General features: G+C 58.5%; 1 protein-coding gene across 9 annotated transcripts in view; it reads right to left on the bottom strand.

Moving 5' to 3' along the window:
• Positions 1-1,752: 1,752 nt before the first annotated feature.
• The window catches only part of ACACA (acetyl-CoA carboxylase alpha), a 332,967-nt gene continuing 322,011 nt past the window's right edge, over positions 1,753-12,708 (bottom strand). For all 9 annotated transcript variants that reach the window (XM_062216876.1, XM_062216880.1, XM_062216874.1 and 6 more), the window contains 4 exons: positions 10,892-11,046; positions 10,139-10,309; positions 4,234-4,370; positions 1,753-3,233 (listed from right to left, as the gene is read on the bottom strand). In XM_062216876.1, the coding sequence (XP_062072860.1) occupies positions 3,110-3,233; positions 4,234-4,370; positions 10,139-10,309; positions 10,892-11,046 (587 nt within the window). In that variant the 3' untranslated portion in view covers positions 1,753-3,109. The remainder of the gene's footprint in view (positions 3,234-4,233; positions 4,371-10,138; positions 10,310-10,891; positions 11,047-12,708) is intronic.

Genomic DNA, 12,708 nt, shown 5'->3' on the forward strand with positions numbered 1-12,708 from the left:
GGGGTAAGTGCCAATGGCAGTGACACGCTGGCTCCTCCATTCACTGCCACCTTCCTGCTGTTTAGTTGGGAAATGTGAGGGGTGCGTCACAAAATTCATGGAAAAATGGAATTAGATATTTGGGTGCCAGAAAACCTGAAGCCCCTGTGTGTGCTTCTCCATGAGCTGTTTTCAGGTGCTCTAGCAGGGGCGGCCCAGGACTGCCTGGAATCCTTGCGGGTCAGTCTGTTCCTTATGCAGAGCAGCGGCTGTGGTGGTCTGATTAGAAGGACGGAATAAGGTGGCAGCACGCCCTGGCAGGAGGAGGCAGCGGCTGCGTGGGCAGGCAGGCCCCGGGCAGGAGCAGAATCTCTGCCCGTTCATCTGACCCAGAACCGCAGCAGGTGCCGGCGCGGCGTGGGGGGCTGAGCCGCCCACTTAGGGAGCAGCCAGAGGGCATGACGGCCTGGCCTGCGGGCCCAGCAGCTGGAAACTGCGGTTTCCTCCTGGATCCTGTGTCTCCCTCGTTAGTCCTTTCTAGAACATCTGGCTTGGAGTGATGCAAGCTGAGATGTGTGTAACTCATCCTCTGCTTTGCTACACGGCACAGAGTTTGATGATAGGCAAAGGCCGGTGCGTGCGGCCTGAGCCTTTCTCCACGGATGCCTGCGGTACTTCCTCGGGGGCAAAGGGCTCCTGGTGCTCTTTTGTGCCCTGAGTTCCAACTCCAATGAAATAGCTGAGTCTAACAATCTAAAAGCTCTCTCTAGAACCTCTCTGGCTGGCCCCACGCTGGCTGCAAAGCACACCAAGACCCCCTCGGCTTGCCACTCGCTGGGGAGGCACCTGTGAGAGCGAGCCAGCTCCCAGGGACTTTGCCAGGCCTGGGAGGAGGCTCTGTAGCTGTCACCCTTGCTAAGAGGAGGTCCTTCTGTCCTGTGCCTTATGGGGCCAGCGCTGTAGCACAGCAGGTAAAGCCACTGCCCGCGGTGCCGGCATCCCTTATGGGTGCTAGTCTGAGTCCCAACTGCTCCACTTCTCCAGCTCGCTGCTAATGTGCCTGGGAAAGCAGCGGAGTATGACCCAAGTGCTTACCCCCTGCACCCATGTGGGAGACTAGGATGAAGCTCCTGGCTTTGGATCAGCGCAGCTCCAACCATTGTGGCCATTTGGGGGGTGAACCAGCAGATGTCAGACCTCTCTCTCTCTCTGCATAACTCTGACTTTCAAATAAATACATCTTAAAATATTTGAAAGGCAGAGCAACAGAGAAATCGATCTTCCACCCACTGGTCACTCCCCAGATGGCCAAGGCAGCCAGGTCTGAGCCAGGCTACAGCCAGGAGCTCCATGTAGGTGGTACAGGACCCAAGTACTTGAGCCATTTTCTGTTGCCTTCCCAGACACATAAATGGGAAGCCAGACAGGAAGTGGAACAGCCAGGCCTCCCTCTGTGCTCTGAGAGGCCAGTGCTGCACCCAGTGGACTGACCTGTGCCACAACGCTGGCCCCTCTGTGGGCTTTCTTGTCCCTATGTCTTTGGGGGCCATCTCTGCCAGGCCCCTCGTGTAGCTCTCAGCAGGCAGAATCACGTGTCCAGCGCGTGTGGACAGAACGTGAAGCGCTGACTCAGCCGCAGGTGCCAGCGTGCCGACGGCTTTGCCTGCTTCTCCGCTCGCTCAGGAGAGCAGGGTGTGGGGAGATGCAGGCCCCCTCCTCTGCTCTCGGGGAGGCTGGGCAGGGCCTGAAATAACAAGCTGCGACCTTCTACAAATGTGGAGATTTATTTCAACAAAATGTGAAGTGTTTGACGGAAGCTCCTTGCTCAGTGGGGGCCGTGGCCACTGGACTGTCACCGAGACCAGCGAAGTGAGCAGACAGCAGGGCCCAGGCGGCTCCTCCCTGTTCACCACCGTCCCCGGGCGGGGCCCAGGGCAGGGTTCAGGAGAGGAAGCCTGCTCAGTGCCTGTGACGTAATTTGGTGGGGAGAGGGGCAGCAAGGCCGGGCCAGGCCTCCTGGGAGCGCGGGGTTCGGTGCACTCGGGAAGCAGCAGGACTCCTGGGGGCGCTCGGTCTGCCCCTGCCGCCCTCCTCCGAAAGCGCCCAGCCCATGGCGGTGGGCCGGTGACGCCGCCCCGGGCCTGATGGCCGACCATTCTTGCTTTAGGAGACCAAGGAGGGAGTGGGGCAGCTTTCCCCCGCACCCCCGAGGCGGCCCCGGAACCCCGGAGACGGCAGCACCATGACTGAGTTTAAGGTCATGCGGAGTCTGTTCCTGGCGCGGCAGCACAGTGGGCCCCAGGCCCTTCCTACAGCAGGGGAAAGGCTGGTTGTGAGGGGGGCTGCCTGGAGGAGGTGGGGGCGCAGCTCTGCGGGGACACAGGCGGCAGCTCTCCTTGGGGCGTGCGTCTCCATTAGGCACAAGGCCACCTGGCCGAAGGCTGGGCTCTCAGGAGCTGGCCTTGAGCTGCCAGGCCGCATGTGGGGCTTAGAGCCCTGGGGCTCTAAGAGGTGTTAGCCCAAGGCCGAGGACCCCGCGTCCGGGACAGTACCCTGTCCGTTGCCTTCCTCTGCTTGGGGGACTGTGGGCTTTCCTTCATCTCTGAGCTCCCCTGGCGCTGGCAGGAGACTGCACGCTCTCCTTTCTCTTCATAACCAGGGGCCTTGGTGGGGTTCAGCCGGGACTGCTCTCCAGTGCTGGGTGAGCCGTGAGGGTGACAAGCAACAGACGGTGGGCTTCATCCTCCCAAGTGCTTGGCCCCAGCCCTCCTCTGCTGCCCGTGGCTGCGGCTCACGGGGCTGGGGTGGGGGCTGCTGCCGGGGCGGGAGGCCGCTGTGCGCGTGGTAAGGCCTCGTGGTACGTGCACGTACCTTTCATTGCCTTCTCCGCCCGGGCAGGGAGGGCGCACCGTGGTCACAGCCAGGGTAATAAATACTGAGCGGGCGCGCGGGACTGGGGTCGGCGGGGGCCTGTGATCCTACCAGGATGTCATGTGTCACCGGAAATACTTGAGGGCAGCAGAGTGCCCCGTGGCCTCCAGGGCCGTCTCAGTACAGTGGTGTCAGTGGAAAGGCGGCTGGAGCCCTTCTGTCCGGAGAAGGCAGGCCGGGGGTGGGCAGGAAGCCTTGCCTACGTGGAAGGGGAGTCCATCGTGGAGAGGATCCGGACGACTTCGGCCCGCTGTGTGGCTGAGATGTGCTGGGTCATGTGGACGATGGAATCCATGGCGACCTCCGGGTTGGCCTGTACCAAGCTGGAGGGGCAGAGGGGGTGGTGAAGAGGTGGAACATCGGGGTGAGGGGAGCTGTAGACACCAGCGCCAGCCCCTCGCCAGAGCCGGTGCCGCACTTCCCAGGCGCACAGGACAGACCCGGAGATCTTCCTGAGTCGTTTTAAACCCAAACAAAACTGAGGGGGCCTGGCCTGCCTGGAAGGCGTCAAAATCAGCAGTGAGTTAGAAGTTAGCGTAAACGCAAGACTCCTTCAGCGTGCACCGTGCACCAAGAATGAGCGCGTAAGGACCGAGGGGCGGGAGAGGCCTTGGCTGACAGGAGGCGGAACTGCGCAGGCCGGGCTGCAGCTTCGCTGTGGGGGATTCTGGGAGCGAGCAGGGCAGCTGCTTGCCTTCCACAGACCGCTTACACGAGGCGAGGGCTGACGGGACGCCGGGCCCAGGGAGGAGGTTACGTGGGAGGGCGGGATTCCGGCCCCGTCCCACGGCTTCATGATTGTGGCCATTTTACTGCAGAATTGCAAGCAGCTGCTGCTGGTGGTGGTAGATGCGGAGGGGAGGATTCAGGGCTGAGGGGCCAGGGTTTTCTTACGAAAACAAAACTATGCGCGCATTTCAGAATATTTGGCACTTCGGGACACGCCCATCCCATCTTCCCAGGACCTTTGTGACTACGGGAGGTCAGTGAGCGCCTCACAAGGGATGAGCCTGGGGGGCAGAACGCCAACCACAGGCGCTCTGGGGTGCGCCGGCCAGAGCACGAGGCCGGGCTTCCACGGTGGGTTTCCTCCGGGCAGGGTCTGCCGGCTGCTGTGTTTGTGTTCAGAGGAATGGGGGCCGACAAGGAGCAAGCCTCTGGTCTCCTGAGACCACCTGGGCGTGGATGCTTCTGGCCTTTTTCTCCCTGAGAGCCGCCACGGCTCACATGACAAGGGACCAGAGCGAGCACCCGGGCACTTGTCCTGAAACTTCTTCCCCGGAAACGAGCCTCCCCCCCCCTTGTGAGCCCCCTGCTGGTCACCTGCGGATCTGCTTGAGGACGTAGTCTCGGCTGATGTACTTGATGTTCTCCTCAATCACCGAGCGGACGCCGTCCTCCTCGGTCAGCTGCTTCTCCAGCCACTCCACCAGGTCCTTGTTGTTGTCCCAAACATAGGCCTGCGGACAGACGGCTATTGGTCAAAACACAGTCCAGTCCCTGGAAAGATGCTGGTGCGGCCTGGACGTGGGCTAAGACGGGCTGGGAGTTGCCCCGACAGGTTTGAGAGAAACAGTCAAGAACCCAAGACAGCTGAAAGGGGGTTTACTGGGGACTTCGCTGCTGCGGGGACGGAGCCCGATTCCTAGGGTGCAAGTCTGTCGTCCCCTGGGACACCGCCAGAGAACCGGCCACTGTGCTCGGGGAGGCGCCGCGCAGAGCTGATGGAGTGGATGTCAGTGCCAGGGTAGAGCCACCAGGTCCGAAACCTATCCCCGTTTTGCTGTCGATGGGAGCCGTCAAGGGGTCCAGACACTGGAGCCCTGGAAGGCTCAACCCCGCCCTGGCCTCCCGTTTTCAAGATCATTTAGCCCAGTATTTCCTAGGTAGCTGGCGACATAATCACTCAGGAGTGTGCCGGCAGCCTAATAGCCTTCTCCTTGCGCTCTTCTCCTCATTTTCCTTACAAATCATTTAGGAATCGTTTTGTTAATGGTTTCCGGAAAACCAAGTACCACCATTAGGGCTCATTCATATTTATGTCATTTTGTTTGGGTAATTAAACACCAAGCTCGTCATTTAAAGGTGCGCTATCCTTCTCTGTTATCACTAACAAAGTCAAAGTCAGAATGACAATGAGTTTGGTGCTGGAACTTACTGGGTGGCTCTGTAGGGACATGGAATCTGAGCCGTGGTTACAAGAGGCCGGCCCGCGTCAGGCAAAGGCACATGTGCACAGCTCCAAACAAAGGCCCTGCGAAGCCGGCGCCTTCCAGAGCTGTCGGGCACTGGGACTCGGAGCTGCGGGACTCCCCCGGGAATAGGCACCTGCAGTGGGCTTTGCTCGCTGTCTGCCTGCCTCCTGTGGTAATCATGGATAGATCAGCTCTGCCTTGGGGAGGGCGGTGTGTTGTGCGAGCGCCGCGGGGCAGGCCTGAGTGGGCTACCCTGCAGACCAGAGTTTGGCTCCTAAGGAAAAGAGGTGCGTGACAAGGTGGGGACGGGCAGCACTGCTGTGTCCCAGCTCTGGCTCTGTCCCACACAGGGAAGGATGCACCTGGACTTCTGCTCCATGGTGTGGGGACTTCTCTGCATTCCCCTACATAGAAACAATGACTGCTTCTCGGGTTTCAGAATGGGAAAAAGAACCGCACAAAACAAAACAACTAGATTTACCCAAGAATCCCAAAGCTTTTCGTTTAGGAGAATATTTAATACTCTTATTAATCATTTTTAATCCGTTTGCTTTTAATTAAGAAACAGCATGATGCTTTCCTATCAACATATGCCAGGGAGCAGATTAATTGTGGCTTAAGATAACTCTCCTTGATTGGTGTAATGTATTAGCTTCTCCTGACGCTCAGATGCTGCCCGGGAAAGCCGGCTACCCTCCAGAGAAAACACCCCGCCAGCCCCTCCCCTGCAGCCAGAGCGCGTAGGTGTTTAAATTAAACCTTTGCAGAAGTTCCCAGACAGGACAGAGCACCACATTTCAAGTTCTGTGGTTGCCTGGAAATATGGGCCTTTGCTATACAATGACTGGATGACAGCAGCAAGCAAAACCCCTGATGAGGGGACAATCATTGCCGAGAGCGCACAAGGCAGAGGGGTCGCAAGTCCCGATCAGGTGTGCGACTGGAAAGAGAAGACCAATGTGGGAACGGCCTGGGAGGGCTGGATGCGCTGTCGGGAGCTAACTTGCTTTGCCTGGGAAAAGGTGGGTTCCAGTGGTTATTTGCCCATTTAGAGTTGTAAGGCTCGTGATTCCGGTAGGATAGGTCCGCTTATTCCCAGGAAAAGAGACATTATGGGCTGGACATCCCTAAGCTCCAGATGCACCAGAATCCAACACTTTTTGAAGGCTGTGATGCTATGAGTGGAGAAACTGCACACCTGAGCCCAGGTGAAGGGCTGTAGTGAGAACTCGGGAACACGCTAGAAATACTGTGCGGGCAAGGCCTGCGACAGACATTCTGTGTTTAGACCTGGGTCCTACACCCAAGACCTCTCTTTATGTAAAGACAAAGACACTCTGAACCTTCTTAACATTCCGAGCATCCCACTGTGGATTCTAAACAAGTGGTGGAAGCGCAGCTACCTGGCAACAGGTGTGCCCCCCCCCCAACACTTCCATTCCAGTAAAGCGTCAGTACGCCAGCATCACAGCGCTGGCCTGGCCCACGGGAACATCCAGCAGACACTCTCTAACGGCCTCACTAATCAGATGTAGTAATTAGGCTATCTTACAGGATCTAAATGACCTGTTAGGAAAGCTGCATTTCGAACATATTGGACAGCTGTTAAGCCTCCTAGGCAGTGGGACAGCAGGGCACACCCCGCAGGCTGTGAGCCCTGATTACTGTGCCCCGCACAGAACTCCGTTTGGGAGCTGCCTGGACAGCCTCCAGTGGGGGAGGCTCCTCCTGGAGCCGGGTGGGCGGCACACGTATCCCGCAGGTCACACACATCTCGGGAAGACGTTTTCAGTGTCCCTGCACTCACTTGGCTACGAGCTGCCCGACAGATGTCCAGAGGGCGAAGAGACTTTGGTCACAGGTGTTGAAGTACAAAGTCCCAAGGCCGCATGGGCTTGGGTAGCCTGTTGGACTGTCCCAACAGGGCCCAGCCATGCTCTCTGGCTTTGGCCTCCCCCTGCCTGCCTCCCTGCCCTGTGGAAGAAGTCCGGGGCATGAGGGTCAGTGGAAGTCATCCAGTGACCCTAACCATGGAGTGTGCTCCGCCAGCATCCTCACCGGGGCTTCTCCTGGCACTCACTCCACTTGGAAACCCAGAAGCAGCAGTGACGCCCTGTGTGTGCTCGCTGAGCAGCAGCCACGTGCCCTCCCCCAAGAGGCTGGTGTCACACGCCTGGCGCTGCCTGGAGCAAACAGGCCTGGTCTGAGTGTGCTCAGTGCCGTCCGTGCTCTGCACTTCCTGACGGAGGACGGGCAGCTCACGTGGTTCTGCCGGGCTTGTGGGAGCCCCAAAGCCACCTTCTATTCCGAATCTCAGTGTTACTCTCGGCGGGTCACAGAAACCAAAAAACCACACACCTCAAACTGGGTCTGAGTCAAGGTGGAAAACGTGCCATGTCACGTTCTCACGACCCAATCTAAACCACGGTTCTGGGTATTTTTTTTCCCCCTCAGGGAGCTGCAGTATGTTTTGCTTCTGCTTGCGGTGAGACTAGGAACCATAAACCCTACTATCTCCTACGACAGGGCTGTCCCAGTAGAGCCAGACAGAATCCCATAACTCCTGGTAACAGACACCTCCGCAGGAAACAAAACAATTACGCCGCTCACTTATACACCCTCACCGTGTCTTCAGTTTTCTGTCCTGGAATCTGTTTTTCAGGATTAAGAAAGAAAATTCTCTGGGGGCAAAAAGAACACACAGCCTGGCTGGTAGATGCTAGCCACCAAGCATCTCTCCCTGCGGTGGCCACGGCGGGGAGCAGAGGGTGGCCGCCTGTGCAAAGCTGAGGTCTACTCTCGCTGCCCTGAGAGACAGCATGTGTCACTATTTGAAGAACCCAAACAAAACAAACAAGGGGGTGGGTTTCAAGCCTTTTCCAAACACCACGCAATTCCACGTCGGCCCTTCAGAGGCCGTGCAGCTGGCTCCTGAGCATTCCCACACTGCTTCTCTCCAGGGCACTGCAGACTGCACCGCGGTCCTACAGAGCCTGCACAGCGCACAAAGACGTGTCGAAGCCATGAGCCCTGACACCACAGGGTCACTGTCCTCCCTCCATCTCCACGGCTGCCCTGAGGCTGGGGGCGAGGGAGAGGAGCCCCGATTTGTGGGCAGAGTGGGCACCAGTGCCTTGGGGCTGGGGTCTGCTGGCTGCAGTCCTAGCCAGGACTGTGCACACAGCTGACTGTCGCCAGCGGGGTGGGAGATGGCAATGACCTACTTACACATACCACACCCCTGGGCGCGCACTGCCAGCCTATCTGTGCACGTCATGCTTGGAGGGAAGCTATTCCTTCCCCTCAGCCTTGTGCCCACTGAGGCCGTGCACGTCCATTAGGGACTAATGTGGGAGGAAGGCGGCCAGGCCTCTCCTGGCCCCCCGCACACACACTCCATTTACCTGGCTGGCCACTCTTCACTGGAGAACAACCTCTTATTTTACACTTGTGTGATTCTCAATGCCAACTTCCACTAGAAGCTGCCAGCAGCCACTGACAAAAGTGTCTCACTCAATTATGATGCCCCAGACTGACCTTAACCTGAACCAAATGTTGGGCAAGGCTGCGCCCCCCGCTGCACATCTGAAATATTTATCCAAAGAAGCTTTTCGATCGTAAAGAAACAGGCAGACCTAACACAACGGTGGATCTGAGCAGCAGCCGGTGCACTGGCTTTCAAGCTGATGGCCAAGCCTGGAGTTTGTTCCTGCAAACGGCCAGCCGAGGTGGCGGGAAGCTCTTGCCTGCAAGAGGCCTTTTGGCAGGCTAGGACCCCTGAAGCTGCCACCGGCCCCTCAGCCTGGCAGTCAGCAGTGTTTCTGACCACGTGGCTATCAGAGAACAGGAGCAGGCATTGGCCCAGCTATTCAGACACCCACAGCCTGACTCCATCCTGCCGCTGCAGAACCTGGGAGAGGCCTAGACTGAGTCACTGGTTGCTGGCCAGGGACCATCCCATCCCTAGCTGCTGTGGGCATTTGCAGAGTGAGCTGGTAGACGGGAGTCCTATGTTTTTATGTGTCTCCTTCTCAATAACATTTAAAAAGACCAATATACTAATATACATGTAATACATATGATTTAAGCCATACACTAACTACTAATAAAGGTTAACTTCTTTTGCTTTGTAAACATAAATGCAGGCCCCACATTTTTCTTCCCTTTCTCCCGTGGGCTGTCCTGTGCAGTCAGCTGCTCTGGGGCAAATGCTGGTGCCTGTGCTACATGGTCCTGGCCTCGGACCTCCCCCGACCAGCTCGGGGGCAGGAGCACCGGGAACACCATCTCGGGTGCACACCAGTTTCATGAGACCCCTCTGAGCAGGCACCCACCCCCCCGGCTCCCCACACGCAGTGGGTGCTGCCCTCCGGCCCTGATGTGAGATCCGCCCTGTAGCTGCAGTGTGTGCTGCCCACGCTACCGCCGCCGCGGCCTCCTAGGTGCGTGCTCCTGCCCTCAGCCCCACCCTCCACATGCCCCCTCGCAATCTTCCCAAACAGAAACCGGCACCCGTCACTGCTTCAAACACCTGCGGCTTCCCACAGACCTCCGTACATCCACACTCGTGACACAGGCCCTGCCGCGATCTCGGAGCCGTCCTCTCACCCCGCCTCTCCTGGTGTCCCCATTCCCCCGGTCTGCCGCCTGCCCTCCTCCTCGCTCATCCTCAGTTTCCACACTGCTCTGCTGAAATAGCACTTTGGCCACCAGGCCCCTCAGGCCCCGCTGGCCCCCGTCGTGCTCTCAGCCGTTGTGTTAACGCCCGCCTCCGGGTAGGCGGGAGCAGTGCCCGCCTCCGGCACTGCCCCGTCCCAGGGCCTAGTGCGCTGCCTGCTACACAGCAGCTGCTCAGTGTTGCTGAGTGACCGCGTGAGCAGCACAACACGCCTCCCCCATCTCTAACAAGCCGTCGCGACATGTCACCGGGGGATGGGGGGCAGGGGCTCAGGCCTTGCTTCCCTGACAGACCTTGTGACCGTCTGGTGGGGGTGAGTTATACAGCCGCGGGCCCCTGCAGGCGCCCCGCCTACCTTCACTGTTCCTTCTACTTCCACAAACCAGCGCCTTAACATGGCCTGGATCTGGCCGTCCGTGAGCTCGGGGTTGGCGTTGTGGATTTTCTTCTTGACCAGGTCCTCCAGCAGGAGACGTCTCAGCCGCCAGTAGAAGAAGGTGCGGGATGTCTTCCAGTCCAGGATGTCCTGCACACAGACAAGGCTGATCTTGGCTGAGCCTGGCTCAGCACGGAGCCCACAGGGCACCCCAGAGGCAGCAGACCACTTTCCCAACAAGCTCTTCCTGGCTGTGAACTCCCAAGCACCTCTAGGAGCCCCCGAGCGCAGGACTGCAGCCGCAGGCCCTGCTGACTGTACCGGGCACAGCCATGGGCCTGCCTAATGCCAGCTCTGCAGGAGGCTGAACACTTCTGGGAAGGCTGTGAACTCCCGAGAGGCGGCATCATGCCGGAGCCGCCAGCTCAGCCAGCCGCGTGCAGAGCACACGTGAATGCTGTTGGATGGCCCCCCGAGGCTGTAGTGACCCCCAGTCCGCAGGCAGGGGCAGCTGTCACCAGTAGGGGCACACGTGACTCAGTTTCCCTGCAGCACGATGCGTTTGGCCTCCCGAGGAGTCCATGGAAACCTGAGGCAGAGGTTGTTTCAGGATGACAATGGATTAAGAGAAGGGAAAGTTTCTAAAAAGCCTGGAAGTGGTCAGATTGCACAAGCGTTTCTAATCCAGCTCTGCCGGCTGCTGGCCCCCTCGTGGCCTCGCTGCGCACTCACGTTAATCACACCCTTCTCCTGCATCCGGCCCGGGGTGTCGTGCAGGTCGGCAAACTGCACGGCGACCTGATGGTAGATGGGAGTCAGGAACTCCTCCCGCTCCTTCAACTTGCTCTCCAGCTCCTTCCGCTCGGCGGGGCTTAGCTCTGGGGTGCCTGCAATTACACAGACCTGCCTGTCACACTCTGTGGTGACCAAGAACTCCTGCAGAGAAGCAGCCACCGTCCCCCTCCCCCTGGGGCCCAGCCTTCCGTGGGCTTCACGACCTCCCGGCTGCATACCAGGGTCTGCGAGACACCAGATGTGTCCTTGTGCTGCCCTGGGGAGCCCCCACCTCCTCTTTCCTCTGAGAAGGTCATGAGTGTGAAAGCAACAGCAGCCCCGTTTCCTGGGGCTCTCCCCGAGCAGGTGCAAACACCACTTAGGGAACTGCACTGCTTACCAACTTAGCACCTCTGTGCCCACAAGAGGCCAGGGCTGGCACACTGCCACCCTGCCCGTCCTGCTGACCAACGTCAGAGTGTCAGTGTGGGGAGAGCTTCCCTCTGTGCTCTGAGCACGAACCAGGGGTGCTGCCTCCCAGTGTCCCTGCCAGAAACGCTGGGCAGGGCCCTGGATACCCAAGAAAGCTGCAAGCTACAGGTCCACAGCTTCCACTCAGGCTGCGATGCTCTTACCCTCAAATTAGTAGAATTCAATTTGGTTCAAGCCAGAATCATGTGTCTCGTCAGCTCAGCAGATCTGCCCCTGGTCTCCTAACTGGGCTGCGAGTGCCAGGGCACTGACCAGAGCAAGAGAGAAGCCCTAGTTCTTGGGCTGGAGGAGCAAGGTGGCCCAGTGAGCTCCCAGGTCACCTCCCCTCAGCAGACAGCAGGCTGGGAGCTCCGTAGAGCAAGGAGGACCTGCCCCCTCCAATCAGTGGTGTCCCAGAGAGGTGCTGCTCCGTTGTACCTTTCTTCCTCATTACTCTCAGGATGCGAGCTGCAATCAATACTGTAAATCCAGCTGCCTGCCTACTAAGGAGGAGGAAGTCTAGCTGAAGGAGCAATAGGTGACAGCCCCCGGTGTTGGGGACAACCTGAAGTGCTTTGTCACCAAAGCTGACAAATAAATACGTGAGGCCAGGTGAAGGGACGCAGCAGAGAAAGGCCTGTTCCGAGCTGGCCTGTCCACTACGAATCATTGGCCATCAGCAGCCCTGGGCAGCTGCGTGAGCTGTGGGGACCAAAGGCAAGCACGTGTTCACAGGACAGGGCGCAGCTGCAGTACCTGGTCTTGCTTCCAAGAGATTTGTAGGAGCCCAATTCCACCTCTGTGTTGTTCTTTAAACCCCTCACTACCATGAGCTGCCAAGGGCGGCACTGAAGACTGCCTCCCGTGGAGTTCCCACGCACAGGACAGGCCCTGGCCAGCCATTTCAGCCTCCTAACAAGTCAGCCACCTTCCTTCCACAACAGGTGCATGGCCAGACTGCACTGGGCCCCACGTCCAGGGAGGGGGACACGAAGGCCTGCTCGTTCTAGCATGGATCTACCTGAGCACAGGTGGGTGGAGGCTGACAGGAGACAAGACCCCCTCAGGGAGACCACCCTTGATATGGAAGTTGGCGTCTTTCCTTCCCTACTGAGAGGAACCAACGTATCAGGAATGAAGTAAGAATCCATGAGTTTGCCCTGGCACAGATAATTAAGTGGGGGGGAAAAGGAAGGGAACACTCCCCATTGCAGCAGGAATGATGGCGTTAGAAAGCTACCATTTCATAACCATCGCAGCGACCGAGTGCCAACAATCGTCAACCTGAGGGCGTGAACGCTGGA

Source organism: Lepus europaeus, chromosome 18, assembly GCF_033115175.1.
Source record: "Lepus europaeus isolate LE1 chromosome 18, mLepTim1.pri, whole genome shotgun sequence".
Taxonomy (NCBI): Eukaryota; Metazoa; Chordata; class Mammalia; order Lagomorpha; family Leporidae; genus Lepus; species Lepus europaeus.